General features: G+C 46.5%; 1 protein-coding gene across 2 annotated transcripts; it reads left to right on the top strand.

Annotated features, from left to right (window-relative positions):
• Window positions 1–617: 617 nt before the first annotated feature.
• Window positions 618–17,045, top strand: ehmt1a (euchromatic histone-lysine N-methyltransferase 1a). 2 transcript variants are annotated; one of them, XM_060054007.1, is made up of 23 exons: window positions 618–755; window positions 1,147–1,401; window positions 1,766–1,853; window positions 2,476–2,555; window positions 2,802–3,051; window positions 3,704–3,840; window positions 4,320–4,463; window positions 4,782–5,113; window positions 5,514–5,600; window positions 5,973–6,061; window positions 6,487–6,593; window positions 7,576–7,698; window positions 8,095–8,196; window positions 8,461–8,565; window positions 10,401–10,555; window positions 11,556–11,723; window positions 12,669–12,813; window positions 13,126–13,203; window positions 13,568–13,683; window positions 13,935–14,021; window positions 14,414–14,492; window positions 15,685–15,860; window positions 16,407–17,045. In XM_060054007.1, the coding sequence occupies exons 1-23, from the start codon at window positions 708–710 to the stop codon at window positions 16,588–16,590; spliced, it is 3,135 nt and encodes a 1,044-aa protein (XP_059909990.1). In that variant the 5' UTR covers window positions 618–707; the 3' UTR covers window positions 16,591–17,045. The 2 variants fall into 2 exon arrangements, with proteins under 2 accessions (XP_059909990.1, XP_059909991.1); XM_060054008.1 differs by having other exon boundaries at window positions 630–755; window positions 1,115–1,401.
• The last annotated feature ends 156 nt before the right edge of the window (window positions 17,046–17,201 follow it).

Below are 17,201 nucleotides of genomic sequence, written 5' to 3'. Positions count from 1 at the left end.
TTAACAATGTCTTGATTTCTATACGTAAAACATCAGCTTTGAGTTATGAATGTTTTGGTGATAACTTTATCTTTCCATGGGGCCATAGTAGGCCTGCATCATCCACTTTCTGGTTATTGTAATTGTTTTACATTTGTCTAAATAGGCTCTCTTGTCAAAAGGAAATCGAATAATGGTGCACAGATCACATTTACCACTTGGTGACACAAAAAGGAATTTCATAATAAATCCAGTGCAAAGAATTAGAACTTGCACTTTAACTGAAAATATTAAGGTATGTGGGGTGGACATAACTACTTTTTACAGTATTATGTTTAGTTTATTTGAGAGAAAGGACCTTGCAAATTAACAAATACACAATGTATAACAATGTCAGAATGTCATTTAAAAAAAAAAAAAATATATATATATATATATATGAGTAAAAATACAGATCAAAGTAATTTGATCGAAAAGTGATCTCAAAAGTATTTTTTCTACTATTTCTGATTGATTGCGGCAATGCATTGCAACCATTGAAACAAAAGTAAGACGCACTTCCACCTGTTGCCGCATGGTGTCACTCACCCTGAACCCAGCTCCGTACTCTTGCAGCGAGTACTCCCGCAGCGTTCCACCAATCACAAGTTGCAGCCTCGTCACATGACATGAGCCCTGTATGAGTGGAAGCAACGTTATGGCACAGCTTTGTTGGTTATGAGTTCCGCATGTCAAGTCTTCCTTTAATAAACTACCATCCTATGAGTGTGTTGAAGGTAAAACCAAAAGCTTTTACACCGGGCCTTGCCCAGATAATCACTTATTTTACTTTTTTCTCTGGTTCTGCACGATTTACAGACTCCCGCGTGTGTGTATGTGTGTGCTCTCTGCGGGGGCCATTGTTTTTGTTTACTTTGTTTGCAACTTTATACCATTTTATTTGAATGCATATTTGTCTAGATGGACCGCGCGTAATTGAGCTGCCTGATTTTCTGCTTAAGTTACTTTGAAAAGCGAAATGTTACAGCTCTACTCATAGGCCGAATGCAGCGAACACTGACCAACTTCCATGGAAAAAGTTTAAATCGATGATCAGATAGTATCGTATAAATAAAACATAAATAATCATTCCCAGGTAGGATAAAAACAACCATTCTCCTCCAACAGATGGATCGAGGAGCTGTAAGCGATGGATCTGCAGCAACCGGACGCCGATCGTCTGAACCTACCAGCAAAGGCAAGGGGATGAAGGACCACAGATCTCAACTCCCCAGCAAGATTTCCCCTTTCCATAACTCGTTCACCGGCAGCAATGATGGTTTAAGCGGCAGAAAGGCGGCCGCATCCACTGCGAGAACACAGGGTCCCCAAAGTCTGTATTTCAGATCGCTGGCCAGATCTTCCAGTCAAGCTGAGAACCAGGTGGGGTGTTAACATTGTTGACCACAAAATCTTAGTTTGCTCTATGGATCCGATGGAAATTCTTTCCATTGTACGTTTTACTTTATTGTATTCTTTTTTGTAGCCATGAATAGGTAATTGTTGTATGTCTATTTAGTATGCATTCGCTGTGTGTGTGTGTGTGTGTGTGTGTGTGTGTGTGTGTGTGTGTGTGTGTGTGTGTGTGTGTGTGTGTGTGTGTGTGTGTGTGTGTGTGTGTGTGTGTGTGTGTGTGTGTGTGTGTGTGTGTGAACACTGTGACTTACACTTCCTTCCAAACTCATGAAAAAAGTGTCGTCCTGTCTCTCTTCATGTCTCTGTCTATCTCTCTCTCTCTCTGAGTCAGACCAGAGACAAGTTGTCGGCCCATCCCTCCTCTGTGAAACAGAACCAGAAGGCCATAGACCAGACCTCCAGCAGCAAGACTCAGTCAGGTAGCAGGATCTTATTTGCTCTATTAAATAAACAAAACAACATGCAATCTCTGGGATATCTTCTGTGTCTGTGGTAGTGAAGCCCCACCATGGTGCGTGATTGATCTTACAGACAGTAATCTTCTTGCATACAAAATTACAATTTGTGACCAAATCTATGCACCACGTTGTGCTTCTATCTGAAGCCCCACTCAAACTTTACCTCACGCTCCCCGTTACACTGCTGCCTGTAATTGGTCAACAATACCATTTGAATGATTGTGTCTGTTGTCTTCTGATGTCTCCACTCAACTCGTCATTAAGTCTACAATCCAGACGCCACATTGACTATATTTTACCTTGTTGCAACAACTGTCTTCAAAAGCAGTTGGACAGCATATGCGAACATGACGATTTCAGGGGTCCAAGACTTTCTTTTAGTTTGTCCGTGGGAGTTAGACTGCCATGGTTAATGATAGATAGTGAGTCTGGAGTAGACCCTCCAGGTTACTTAGTCCTTTCGGTTAGTCTTTTTTGTGTCTGATAGTTAATCTGATTCTAAGTCTGTCTTTAGTTAGGTATACGCTTGTCAGCTCGTGTGTTAGTGAGCCTGTTGCTGACTATCTGTTGTTGTGTGACGTAGTGAAGAGGAAGAAGAGGAAGATGGGGATGTACAACCTGGTTCCCAAGAAGAAAACCCGGGTTCTGAAGCAACCGGAGAAGGTTGGTCCATAAGCTTTTATCTCTGCGGTTACGGAGTTCACACTACAATACTGCCAATCAAATTGAGAACAACCATCTTTAGAACCTAGAAATACAACATTTTGAACCAAGTCAAATTCTGTGGTATAATCCTAGAAATACCAAGTTCCATTCTTTAACATTGAGGATTGTATTCATAATCTAATGTTCCTTTATATTGCATGAAAGTCTGTAAGGCCGTATTAACTCCATATTCTCCTGAGGTAGAAAGACGAAGATGAGGAGGAAGAGGAGGAGGAAGAAGAAGAGGATGAGGCATCGACGACGGACACCAGCTTGGTTCCAGACACTGAAAGTGTGGAGGGGGACCCGGCGAGTACCCTAACCCCAGGACCCCCCAGCCCGCTGGGGCAGGAGGGGGACGCTGAGCAGCCCCGGAGCATTGAGTACACAGAACTGGCTTTGGACTCTCTGGACCTGAAGGCCCAAGAGGAGCTCCTCTCCCCCCCACTCACAGGTAATAAGCCCTCCCCTTATCTCAGAAAGCCCCTCCCATCTATCTGGTGACTCCTCCCATCTCTTATCAAGACTCCTCCCCCGTCCTACCCAGATTTTCTGATCTAGCAGTGCTATGATTTACCCTTCATTCATCTTAGCCGACAATTTTACAGTGAACTCTCGATGCATGACGTTCAGGTTGCTCTAGCCATTACACCAGGGGTCACCAACCTTTTTGAACCTGAGAGCTACTTCGTAGGTACTGAGTCATACGAAGGGCACCGAGTTTGATACACTTCTGAAATAACAACTTTGCTCAGTTTGCCTTTAGTTTATTATTAATGTTTAATGATCATCATCTTTATGTGAAGACACTGATCATGTTAATGATTTCTCACAATAATTATCAACAATGACTTAAAAAAGGTGGGAAAGAGTTGTTCAATAATGAGTTGTGCTATGTTTAGAACAGGCCTGCGGGCGCCTCATTTGGTGCTAGCGGGCGACCTGGTGCCCGCGGGCGCTGTGTTGGTGACCCCTGCATTACACTATCCCGGGCTGGTCACGGTAGTTTCAAAATAAAAGCGTAGGTTTTAGGATGCTCTGATGCCTGTGTTTGAGCCCTGCCACTGTTTCTGTTTCTGCTGACAAATCTCTCTTGTCGCGTGCAGTGGATGCAGACCTGGGGGGGGGCGACCTGGCAGAAGAGCATCCACTGTGCTGCTGTCGAATTGAGACCCCCTCCAGCAAAGAGGGCACCTCCGCGGGGGAACAGACCTGCATGGCCATCGAGAGCTCAGACGGGATGGTAGGGGACATGCAGGAAACCGGATTTATAGGAGAAGATGTTCTGATACTATATTTACTGCTTAATGCATGCTTGGATCGGCCTGTCTGTGCTGAGGGGCAAGGCACTACTAGCTGACCTGGAGATTTTGATTTACATTTATTTATATTTTAAACTTGTTACTTATCTTCTGTTACTAAAACGCTACATGCTTCATCTTTCTGCTTTAGTTTTTTTATTATTATAAAAAATAACATTTGTTGTTTACCAATTTACCACAAGAGTTCAAGAATGAAACATATTTAAATAAAATAATAATTCAACATTTAAAAACATGCAAGTAAAGAGGCGAGGAGAGATCGCTGTTTCGTTTTTTTTCATGTCCTCGCCTCATCTTCATCATCTCGTCATCTTCTCGAAAGTGTGGGCTTTCAAAATCTTCTCAGATTTTGAGTCCCAGACTCCTGATGTCTTCACTTCCTGTCACCTGACCTCTGCAGATGAGTCGCTGCCAGCGGCGCGTGCTGAAACAGGAAATGATGCGTCCGTCCAGCAAGGTGCACCTCATGGTCCTGTGCGAGGACCACCGGGGGGGCATGGTGAAGCACCAGTGCTGCCCGGGGTGTGGACTCTTCTGCCGGGCGGTGAGGCCTCACAGGGACTGGGGAGTGGACAGACATTACAGACGGACGCACAAATAGAAAAAGACACAGACGGACAGAATCAGATATACAGACACAGTGATGTAGAGACGTACAGACGGACAGACTTCCAATGCTTCCCATCAATAATACTGAATTAACTACTGAGTTATAACATTTGTCTCGCTTACTATTGATATGACATGATGTAAGTAATAGCGAGGTATAGTGATATGTTGGTACTTCCGCTGTACATTGTTATCTGGGTCAGTCCTCTCGCTGACCCCTCCTCCCCCTTTAACCCCGCCCCCCCCTCCCCAGGGTTCATTCCAGGAGTGCCGACCTTACGGCAGCATCTCCCACCGCTTCCACCACGGCTGCGCCACGGTGCTCAAAGGCCGCCTCTTCTGCCCGCACTGCGGCGAGAACCCCGGCACCACCCACGAGGTCACCGTCTCCACGGCAACCGCCAGTGCCCCGCCCAACCCCCACGGGACCCCCGTGCCCAGAGTGGTGGAGCCCTGCCCGCCCCTGCTGCCCGCTGCCTCCCCCGCTGCCGCCGCCGTCGCCATCGCCACGACGACCAGATCCCCCGCGCTACGGGCCAAGAAGACCAGCGAGCCGTGGAGGACGAGGGGCCGGGCGCCGGACGGGTAAGGGTGTGTGTGTGTGTGTGTGTGTGTGTGTGTGTGTGTGTGTGTGTGTGTGTGTGTGTGTGTGTGTGTGTGTGTGTGTGTGTGTGTGTGTGTGTGTGTGTGTGTGTGTGTGTGTGTGTGTGTGTGTGTGTGTGTTATTTAAGAAAATTCTGTATTGCTAATTGTTTGCTTGTATATACTGTATGCGTACTTTCATGCACATATATTTGTTTATGTTCTATGATCACTATCAACAGAAGGAGCCTACAGGCATGTGACGACCTGATGTATCTGTGGTTGAATACTTGTATATACTTGTATGTAGATGTATTACCACCCCTTGACACACATCAGAAGGCAAAGGAAACGCTAACAAACAATCTGTTGTACCTTGGTACCTGACGTAATGTGTCTGCAGGAACGGGGGTGAGGCGGGTCTCGGTGGGGGAGGCGGAGCACGGAAAGACCCCCTGGAGGGCATCAGGCCGGCCCTGGACGATGAGAGGTGAGTCGGCAGTCAGTCCTTTCAGATCACGTGACTTAATCATCCCAAGTGCCAGTGTCTGTCACAACTGCTCACCTCAATAAAAAGGAATAAACAAGAAATATATAAAAAATATATATATACATACTCACGCACGCACACAAATATGGACATAAAATATAAATCTTCATTGAAATAACAAGCTGTGAAGTGACTCTAATGCTAGGATATTGGCCATTAAATTGAAATATGACATTGAGTTCACATTGAGTGTAAGTCAGGTGGGTAAGGTGAATACCGCAACTGAAGTGGAGTTACAGGTACAGGGAGCAGGTGTGAGCTCTGCCATGAACTACTGACTCAACGGATCTGATTTGGTTTCACTTTCCTCAGCTTGAAACATCAGAAGGTGAAGTTGGCTTCGAGGATGCTGTACATCTCTGCCAAGGAAGGAGATCTTCAGAAAGTCATCCATCTCCTTGGTAGGTTCACTTAAGTGGGTTTGTGTGTTTGGGATGGGGGGGGGGGGGATATAAATATAACAACAATATAGAATACGACTAAATCTGCCTATAATATACGATACATATAGTTGTATTTATGATGAGTATATTATAAAATATTATACTTGGCTGGTCTGAACTATTCTATTGGGTGTCTTTAACTCAATCTCTCAACAGTTTGAGATGATTATGATCACATTTACATTTAAGGGCATTTACCGGACGCTTTTATCCAAAGTGACGGTTAATGCACACATTCACACACCGACGGCGGAGTCAACCACCTCAACACACAGCTAGCAGGAGCCGGGGGATCGAACACGCTAACCTTCGGGTGACCAGACAACCCACTCTACCTCCTGAGCTCAGCTCACCTCTGATGATTAATGTCGTGATGTCCTCAGTGGACGGTAAGGACCCCAACCTGCCGCTGGAGGAGGATCACATGCGCACGCCGCTCCACGCCGCGGCGGCCGAGGGCCACCAGGAGGTCTGCCACATGCTGCTCCAGGTACCACGGCCTTTAACCACCTTTTGAAGTCACCTGCGCTCCAGCCGTCGTACCAGGTTATAACAGAACCTCTGGGCGGAGTCGGCGCAGAGCCCGGCCCGTAAGCGGTGCGGAGTTACAACTCGTTTCCTGTTTGTAGCGGAGATGTTCCACCGAAAAGGAACTCCTTGGGTCGAGTGGATGAGGCTTTCAGAAGGGGATATGAATTAGTGTATTTCTAAAGTGATTTCAAAACTTTACAGACCGTTTCCTTGTATACACTTGTATACAGAGTGTTTGCACGCTTACAGTTCATCGCCTCCAGAAACGTCTTAACAAATATGTCAAAACAAATGGAAATTGTAAGAAAGTGAAACGTTGCCTCACCTAGAATTGAGCGAGCCTGGCATGACTACAGATTTGTATCTAAAGTCTGTTTTGTAAGATGACATTTTACCTTACAGTGTTTGGCTTACTTTTCTTTTTTTTTTAATAGTTTGTGTTGGAAGATTTGATCCTGGCTACAGGTGTTTGCACTGGTCCTCCTTTATGAGCATTACAAATCAATCCATTTATTTTTTAACCTTTTTGAACAAGGACCAGTCTTGCACACTGGATGAGTGATAACTAGGCGAGAGTATAACCATGGGAAAAGCTACAGGACCCAAGATGCAGCCCTAAAGTCTTCAAGTACGTCCAGAAGAATCAGGGATTCCTAGAGACCGAAACGAGGGAGGAGTGGCTAGCCAGCAATAGTTTGACCATATAAGGTGAAGACAAGGGATCAAACTAGAGAAGAACTATGATACACTGAAAGGAGAGATTTAACAACGTCAGCAGGTAAACTATGTAAGCAAACCACAACGTGTGTGTGTGTGTGTGTGTGTGTGTGTGTGTGTGTGTGTGTGTGTGTGTGTGTGTGTGTGTGTGTGTGTGTGTGTGTGTGTGTGTGTGTGTGTGTGTGTGTGTGTGTGTGTGTGTGTGTGTGTGTGGGCTCTCGCAGGCTCGAGCTAACCTGGAGATGTTTGACGACAAGCTGAAGACGCCCCTGATGTGCGCGGCGGAGAACAACCGCGTGGAGGCGGTCAAGTACCTGCTCTCAGCTGGCTCAGCCGTCTGTAATAAGGTACCAGTAATGAGGCCCTCACAAGACTCCCCCTCTGTTGTTCGTCGCGCGCCTTCGACTCTCCTCACAGTGTGACTCTTCTTCACATCCTACTTTGTGTGTGTCTTACCACCGGTTTCATCACCCTCCAGTTTGCTTTTGATCCGAGCCAGTTGCAAGTCGCGTGACAAAAACACGTCCACCTATACTTCTGGTTATGCCCAAAAAAAGTTGTTCAATTAAAAACTCCTTTCAAATTTCTAACGTAAGTTCGTCCAACGCATGCTTGAACATGTCTCTGGGGAAATGCGCGTCTGAGTGGTTTCGTGTTTGAGTTGCCGGTGGTGTAGCAGAAGGATTTGGCGTAGGTCGTTGTCTTTTGCTGACGGCGTGATCTGCATCGCCCTCGCCTCGCAGGACATCCAGGGCTCCACCTGTCTTCACCTGGCGGCAAAACTGGGACACGACGATGTCGTTCAACTGCTGCTCACCAAGGCTGCGAAATACATCAACTGTCAGGTAGACACACATTGGCACACACGCACACACCACCACCACCGCATGGGCACACACTAAAAAGTTTCTTCAAAGTTGAACACTTTTGAACTTTAATCTGTGATGAATAAACGCCAGAAAAAGGTGAGGGGCATCGAAAGGCAGCCACTCAGCACAGTCGCTGCTGCTGTACAATTGGGAAAACAATGGTGAAGTAGGTTTAACACTGTTCTGTGTGTCCCCTGATAGCTGATGCAGCATAACATTGTGTGTGCATGTGTTTTATAGGACATTGGGGGATGGACTCCCATCACATGGGCCATCGAGCACAAGCACCACTCACTGGTCCATCTACTGGTCACCAAAGGAGCTGACGTTAACATCAGAGACAAGGTACACACTAACTCACAAACGCATTCACTCACTCACTTGCTGTCTCACTCACTCACTCACTCGGTCTCTAACATACTCTCTCATTCACTCTCAAACACCCACACACTCACTCTCTCACTCACAATCAAATACACTCACAATCTCAATAAAATGCACACACACACTAATGCCGCTTTTCCACTGCATGGTACCAGCTCGACACGACTCGACTCAGCTCGCATTTTTTGCGTTTCCACCGCGGTACCATGGTATCTGGTACCTGAAGTGGCTGCTTTTTCTAGTACCTACTCGTTCTAGGTTCCAAGCGAGCTGAGCCGATGCTAAAAGGTGACGTCGGCAGACGGCCGGCGACTGATTGGCCAGAGAGTGTGACGAAGTCACGAGAGCGACATGGCAACCATGCTGGTAACATCCATAGCAGCGCCGCAGCCAACATGTTCCACTTCTCCAACTTCTTCAACATGCCAGCTAATAATAGTAATGCGATCGATGTCCTCCATTGTTGTTATGTGGGTTCTGTCCATGTGTGGGTTGCGTATGTGTTGTTTGCGTCGCGTACACAAATACGTCACGGCCCTTTCGCGCAGCCGACCCCGCCCACGTCCAGGAGGTACTATTTGCGGTGGAAAAGCACCCGTGCTGCTACCGTGTCGAGTCGTGTCGTGTCGAGTCGTGTCGAGTCGAGCTACATGTGCGGTGGAAAAGCGGCATTAGCCACACAACAGGATTCTAACCAACACCATGCAACACAATTAAATATATCCAAAGTTCACACGCACCGCATGGAAAAATCAACCTGTTAGTCAGCTCATAAGTGGCAGTGTCCACCCAGATGTGGAATAGATAGATCAGCCTACCAGCATACCCAGTGGACTGCACCAACCAGCAGGCGTATCCATCCATCACACGTCTGGGTGGGGGCGGGGGGGTGGATGTTAATCCTTCCTCAGGATTTCGGCACAAACACTGAGGGCTAATGTGCCCACGAGCAAGGTCTGTGTGGGTCTTGTGTCTGAGAGTGTATTCTGGTCTGTGAGGGTCTTGTGAATGAGAGTGTATTCTGGTCTGTGATGGTCTTGTGTATGAGAGTGTATTCTGGTCTGTGAGGGTCTTGTGAATGAGAGTGTATTCTGGTCTGTGATGGTCTTGTGATGAGTGATGAGTGTATTCTGGTCTGTGATGGTCTTGTATAAGTGATGAGTGTATTCTGGTCTGTGATGGTCTTGTGTAAGTGATGAGTGTATTCTGGTCTGTGAGGGTCTTGTGTATGAGAGTGTATTCTGGTCTGTGAGGGTCTTGTGAATGAGAGTGTATTCTGGTCTGTGAGGGTCTTGTGTCTGAGAGTGTATTCTGGTCTGTGATGGTCTTGTGAATGAGAGTGTATTCTGGTCTGTGATGGTCTTGTGTATGAGAGTGTATTCTGGTCTGTGATGGTCTTGTGTATAATTGATGAGTGATGAGAGTGTATTCTGGTCTGTGAGGGTCTTGTTTATGAGGGATGAGTGTATTCTGGTCTGTGATGGTCTTGTATAAGTGATAAGTGTATTCTGGTCTGTGATGGTCTTGTGATGAGTGATGAGTGTATTCTGGTCTGTGATGGTCTTGTATAAGTGATGAGTGTATTCTGGTCTGTGATGGTCTTGTGTAAGTGATGAGTGTATTCTGGTCTGTGATGGTCTTGTGATGAGTGATGAGTGTATTCTGGTCTGTGATGGTCTTGTATAAGTGATGAGTGTATTCTGGTCTGTGATGGTCTTGTGTAAGTGATGAGTGTATTCTGGTCTGTGATGGTCGTGTGTATGAGTGATGAGAGTGAGTCTGTGCCGGTTCCCTAGGAGGAGAACGTGTGTCTGCACTGGGCGGCCCTGAGCGGCTGTGAGGACGTGGCCCAGAACCTGCTGGACGCCCGCAGCTACCTCCACGCCGCCAACATCCACGGGGACACGCCCCTTCACATCGCCGCCCGCCAGAACCACCTGGAGTGTGTCATGTACGTACTGCTACTGTGTTGTATGCAAGAGACTCTAGACTCACTAGTTCACCTGGACCCCGCATAGCCTCCCTCCTTCCCCCCCCCCCCCCCCCCTCCTCCCCAACACTCCTCCTCCCTAACTCTCCTCAAACACCGCTCTTACACACTTATTGTATGTCGTACGTCCTGGGACTTGTTGTACGCATTTATAGTATGTTGTCGTCCTGCCATTTGTTGTACGTCCTGGCACTTGTGGTAATGCACTTATTGAATCTTGTACGTCCCGGCACTTATTGTAATGCACTTATTGTATGTTGTACGTCATGGCACTTAATGTACCCACTTATCGTATGTTGTACGTCCTGGCACTTAATGTACGCACTTATTGTATGTTGTCGTCCTGGCACTTAAAAATAGTCCTTAGCATCTTGTCCTAGCTATCTTTATTGCATACAGGGAATGGGTGAACCTAGTGATTGTAAGTGCTTGCCACTTGTTCGATGAATATCCTTAATTTATCGAAAGCATTATATTGTTGTTTCTCTCTCTTCTGACAAATTTATAACGTATGCATTTGTGAAACTTACTTTTTGTAAGTCGCTTTGAATAAAAGCGTCTGTTCCATACCCTAAATGTATGTACAATGAGTAGTTAGGTTTCACACTTTTACCCCAAGAGACCGGCAGTGAACGTAGACGGATCGTTAAGTTGGAAATCATCCACCCTGACTACTATGATGTTAATAACATTACCAGTCAAGATAAAATTGAAAGGCTTAATACAGCAACATTTAGGTCCAACATTGAGGCTGAGAACACTCAAAAGAGCGCAATACAACTTGTAGCAAATACAATAATTAAAACATTAAACCACAAAAGATTAGCAAGTTCCTAAACGACGGAAAGAAATACAATCCTCCCATTATTCCGCTCATATCTCTTTCAAAGTACGCCCTTCCTTATCTTCACCTTCCACCTTTTTCTAATCGTCTGACCCCGTGCCGACCCTCTGCCGGCAGGCTGTTCCTGGCGCGCAGCGGGGACGTGACCCTGAGGAACCGCGACGGCGAGACGGCGCTGGACTGCTGCGCGTACGGATCCAAGGTGTGGTCGGCGCTGGCAACCAACAAGAAGCTGACGGACGCACGCAGACAGAGTGACGGACGCAGGGAGACGCTGCTCAGCAGGTGAGTGTGTTTGTGTGTGTGTGTGTTTTTAAGCAGCGACGATGCGTTGGTCCACTGCCAGCCAGAACCTAACGAAGGAGAAGGAAAAGAAGAAGAGGAGGAGAAGGAGGGGAAGCAGGGGAAGCAGGGGAAGCAGCCATAGGCAGTCAGAATGACGTCGGAAAATACCCGTATTACCGTCGAAGATGCCCCCGCCACTTTTAAATCATTTGTTTGGCAGCATTTTGGGTACCCGGCGGAAATTATGAATGGCAGTAGAGTGACTGATAAGACACGGACAATACCAAGTTGTCAGTGACATACTTGGTCAGACTCTGTTTGCACTATTTGCACTCTGTATTGACGGAGTAGAACTTTGATTTGGTTTTGCAGATAATATTGTTCGCACTTCAAAAAAATAGAATTATTTAATTTAACTTATTGTACTAAAACATTTAAAAATGCATGTGCAACTCGGTTAAATAAAAGTCTGTTGTTCCAGTCATATATTTTGTCATTGTAGTTTTCTTAAAATCTCGTCTCGTCTCGTTCTCGCGAACCGAATATCGTGTCTCGTCTCGTCTCGTGAGCTGAGTGTATCGTCACACCCCTACTCATTACTCATCAGCTCACATTTTTTTTGTATACACGTTAAGGGTATATAAAGAAAAAAAATCGTCCAATGTTTACTATATGTATTTGTAAAAGCCTGCTAGCTTTTCTCCATTTCAGTATTGAGAGTTAGTGTACATTTGAAGATGGAGCGGTTTACCTTATATAGTCTAGGCGTCCTTCATGGACTGGCCCGTGAAGACACAGGAAAGTGGTTCTTACTATAAGCGAGGGGAATGAGGAAGGGCGGAGGCTGCTAGAAGGAATGTTGCCTGCGTGCTTATTGACACACTAGTGAGTGGAGACACTCCACTCACTATGTGTGTGTGTGTCCCCCTCCTCCTCCTCCTCCAGGGACATCTCGCGGGGCTACGAGGCGCTTGCCATCAGCTGTGTGAACGAGGTGGACGCAGAGCCCTGCCCCTCGGACTATAAATACGTCTCAGACAGCTGTGTCACCTCCCCACTCCACGCCGACACGGACATCACGCACCTTCAGGTGAGCACCCACCCGACCACACACCCGGCCTCACCCCCCCACACACACCCTAGCTCGGGTGTCAGACTCCCAGTCGACCGGTTCTGGGGGTGCGATCCCCCCGAAGATCCACAAGCAGTCACTTTGGCTAAAACTTCAGTCCAACATGCTTTAGCAGGGTTGTGTTCCGGTTTAATTAGGTGTGTGTGTGTGTGTGTGTGTGTGTGTGTGTGTGTGTGTGTGTGTGTGTGTGTGTGTGTGTGTGTGTGTGTGTGTGTGTGTGTGTGTGTGTGTGTGTGTGTGTGTGTGTGTGTGGGGTCCTGTCTCTTGCAGCACTGCTCTTGTCCAGAGGACTGTGGGTCAGGCACCTGCATGTGTGGTCAGCTCAGCCTGTGCTGCTGGTACGACAACGTGAGTCGAAACGCCTGGAGACGGACGCAACATTTATCATGGGTCGCATTCGGACGCACACCACGAAACGACAGTTCTCCACACATACACACACACACATTACTTGACACACACCAGGACACACAACAGTACTCGACACGCACAGTTGGCTTCACGACAGTACTTAACACATACTAAGCCGCACAACATAATAGTTTAACACTCCAAGCAACACTTCATGAGACAGCCCCAGATACACAACACTTGCAGTACTACGGTCTTAAACACCACCAAACTTCAGCCATGGTTCTCCCGTCAGAGTAAATGAATGAACGAATCCAAATTAGAAATACTGTGAGACTAATATTGCCGTGTCCCGGTGCAGGAGGGTCGCCTGCCGCTGGATGCCAGCCAGCGTGAGCCCCCCGTTCTGTTTGAGTGTAACCAGGCCTGCTCCTGCTGGAGAACCTGCCGGAACCGCGTGGTCCAGAATGGACTCAGGTGATTGGACGATGGGGGGAACCACATGACAAGCGCCTTCATCTCACTGCTGCAACAGTGGACCTTGTTTAGAGATCCTATGTTGTTATCGGGGGGGTTTTAGGTTATTTTGTGTTAAATTAGAAGAAATAAAGAGTTTAATGCACTAAAAAAAAATATATATCTGCTTCATTCTGCTTGATTAAATGAATAAATTATGGGGCTTTTATTTTGAAGTATCATTGACACTTAATTGTGCTTTTATTGTGAAGGGTGCGTTTGCAGCTGTACAGGACACAGAAGATGGGCTGGGGGGTCCAGGCTCTGCAGGACATTCCTCAGGGAGCATTCATCTGCGAGTAAGAGACACACACACAAATATGCACAAACAAACATACACAATACATACTTTCACGTACGCCAAGCTACACACCAGTACTTTAAGTTTACAGGTACAATCTAAGTACCAAGTTACGACCGGTGGGTTGTCCATGTGGGTTGGGGTTGTTTTGATGACCGGTGGGTTTTCATGGCAACTAGTGGTTCATCCTGATGACCGGTGAGTTGTCCCGACAACTAGTGGGTTGTTCTGATGGCCGGTGAGTTGTCCTGGCAACTAGTGGGTTGTTCTGATGACCGGTGGTTTATCCGGGCAACTAGTGGGTTGTTCTGATGACCGTCTGGTTGTCCCGGCAACTAGTGGGATGTCCTCCCCTGGGTCGTCCTGACGCTCTCGTCTCTCCTCTCTCAGGTACGTCGGGGAGATCGTCACGGATGCAGAGGCGGACAAGAGAGAGAACGACTCCTTCCTGTTCACCCTGGACAACAAGGTGAGGTCACGTTACCAAGCCGGTCGGCCATCCACCTGGGAACGTTAAGGTATTGTCAGATAACACCAGGCCGGAAGCACACAGAGACAACAACAATGACGTGGGAACCCTATTGCCGTTTGCCCGGTATGACCCTCGGATACAAAGAGGAGTCGTTATCCAGCTGGCTCCACTCATTAGTGCTGTTCAATGTTGATGACACAGATGTTTATGGCTAAAGATAATTGGATGCTGATGCACTCATTTGCCTTCCCTCTGGTCTGAATAGAACACCCTATATGCATATCGGTGGGTCGGATGCACGCACAGGGATCAATGCCCCCCGAATGTTTGCCAGTCAAGCTCCTGGGGTTGTATGACAGATCCGAGCACAAATGCATCTTGGTAGCATTTACACCTGTTTTTTTTTTTTTTTGCATTTTGGCAATATCCGATTTGTATCCCATTGCCCAAAAGGCATGTTAATGCCAGGTGTCAAGAGCGTCTTAAGAAATGGATTCAACCATGTTAGACTTTACTTGGGTTACATGGCAATGTAACCTGTAACCTGATGTGTATTACGGTATTGTCGTTTGACAATGTAATCTGTACGTTCGGTTTTTTATTTTATGTTGAAAGTTTAAGTTGAATCTTTCCCAGGCAGAAATGTTTTGCTAATTGGTCATTATGTCGGTCTCCAGTTGTTTTGCATTGAAGCATTGATAAAAAAATGATTCAATCCAGTTATCTGTATCTCGGTAGCGAATGTTTAGGATTATATCATCACTCTCCCCTACTGCACCCTGTGATGAACATATCCTGTTCTGTCAGGAGGGGGCGATGTGGAGCTAATTTGACACACGCACACACCGATGCACACACACAACCAAGGGCACACATTGAACTATATTTAAATGACCTGTCCTGGTCCTCTGATGGACACACTGACCAAGGCTGCTGGCCTGCTGCCTACAGACTCTATCCGTCCCTCTGTCGGTCTCTTGGCTCACGGTATCCCATTTGTCTCACATCTGTCTCTGTCTGTCTGTCTGTCTGTTTGTCTATCTGTCTGTCTGTCTCTGTATGGTCCCCCTCACTGCCCCCCTTCCCCCTTTCTTCCTGTCTGTATATCTGTCTGTCTGTTCTTCCTCTCTGCCCCCCTTCCCCCTTTCTTTCTATCTCTCTCACTCTCTCCCTTTCTCTCTGCGTGCAGGTGGGGGAGGTCCACTGCATCGACGCGCGTCGCTACGGTAACGTGGGGCGCTTCGTGAACCACCTGTGTGACCCCAACTTGGTGGCGGTGCGCGTCTTCACCTCCCACCAGGACCTTCGCTTCCCTCGCATCGCCTTCTTCTCCTGCCGACCAATCAGAGCCGGCGAGCAGATTGGGTGAGTGGCGCGTGATGTCAGATCTACGACGGCGGTGAGATCGTACCTTGTCACCCTCAAAATGACGTCATGATATGCATAGAGTTAGAGAGCTTAAAGCTTAAATAATTGTTAACAAAAAATTACTCAAACATTTTGAATATGATATCAGTAATCTATATAACACTATATGTTATCTGTATCAGTATGATGTATCATATGGTTTGTTGGCTGGTGCTGCATTGCATCTTGGGGCTGTAAAGCATTTCCCCACAGAGGTAGCTTTTAAACTGCATTTGCATCGAGCTTTCATGGTTACCCCAAAGATTGGTGAGCTATCCTTCATATATGACATGAATTTCTAATGTGACCGCGAGGTGACCACAGTCCATATTGCCATATACATAGATCTTCCTATTAACTATTTGACTATTTCATCTCTTATCAGAAAAGTTCATTCACTTTTAGATGCATGTCATTAATGATCCGAATCTGGGTTGGGCGCAATTTTAAGAAGATGTATTTGAATAATTCTCATAAAACGAATTGGGTTGTGGTCTCTGACAGGTTCGACTACGGCGACCATTACTGGAGGATCAAGCGTCGCTTCTTCAGCTGTCAGTGTGGCTCCATGCAGTGTCGCCACTCCTCCTCCTCTTCCTCCTCCTCATCCGCCGCCACTCAGAGAGGGCGGGGCTCGGACGCCACAACTCATCGCCTCTTTGGCGACGGCAACCAGATGGAGAACTGACCGCTTAACCTGCGCTAGTGAATCTCTCTCTCTCCGTCTCTCAGCGGAAGAAATTAATTATGTTATGAATAGGAGATCGATGGGTCTGTTGATTTATTATCTGTTGAAGCAAAAAACATGAGCATTAACATTGGCTTTTAACTGTATTTTTCATGTCCGTCTAATAATTCGACATGTGTGCTTTTTTAACCATACTTTTAACTCGGTATTCAATGGTTTCCGGGTGCAGTACATTGAAGCGCATTAGAAATCTGTTCTATGACATAGAAAGCTTACTAAAATGATGTGAATGCGATCATGGGTCATCTAGTGATCGGAAGAGACTACCTTTGCATTTCCCATAGCAATAAGACACTGTTTATACAAGTTGTTGTATAAACTGTAGTCATTTCTGATCTTATTGAAGCTGGTTTTGTTTATGAAGCAATTAAATGCACTTTATAAATGCCTCCCTATGGTTGTCTCCTGGTGTTAATTTTCCTTGTCATTCTTATCTTATTTTAAGCATCTTCAAGTATTGAATAAACCCTGCCTTGGCTGAGCACTCATCATAGAAGAGATAAATTAAATGAATGTGGACCACTGTGTGTCATTTGAATGTAATGTTGGCA

This window comes from Gadus macrocephalus, chromosome 6, assembly GCF_031168955.1.
Source record: "Gadus macrocephalus chromosome 6, ASM3116895v1".
Classification (NCBI taxonomy): Eukaryota; Metazoa; Chordata; class Actinopteri; order Gadiformes; family Gadidae; genus Gadus; species Gadus macrocephalus.
The sequence above is the reverse complement of the archived record's forward strand: the minus strand, read 5'-3'. Positions and strand labels throughout refer to the sequence as shown.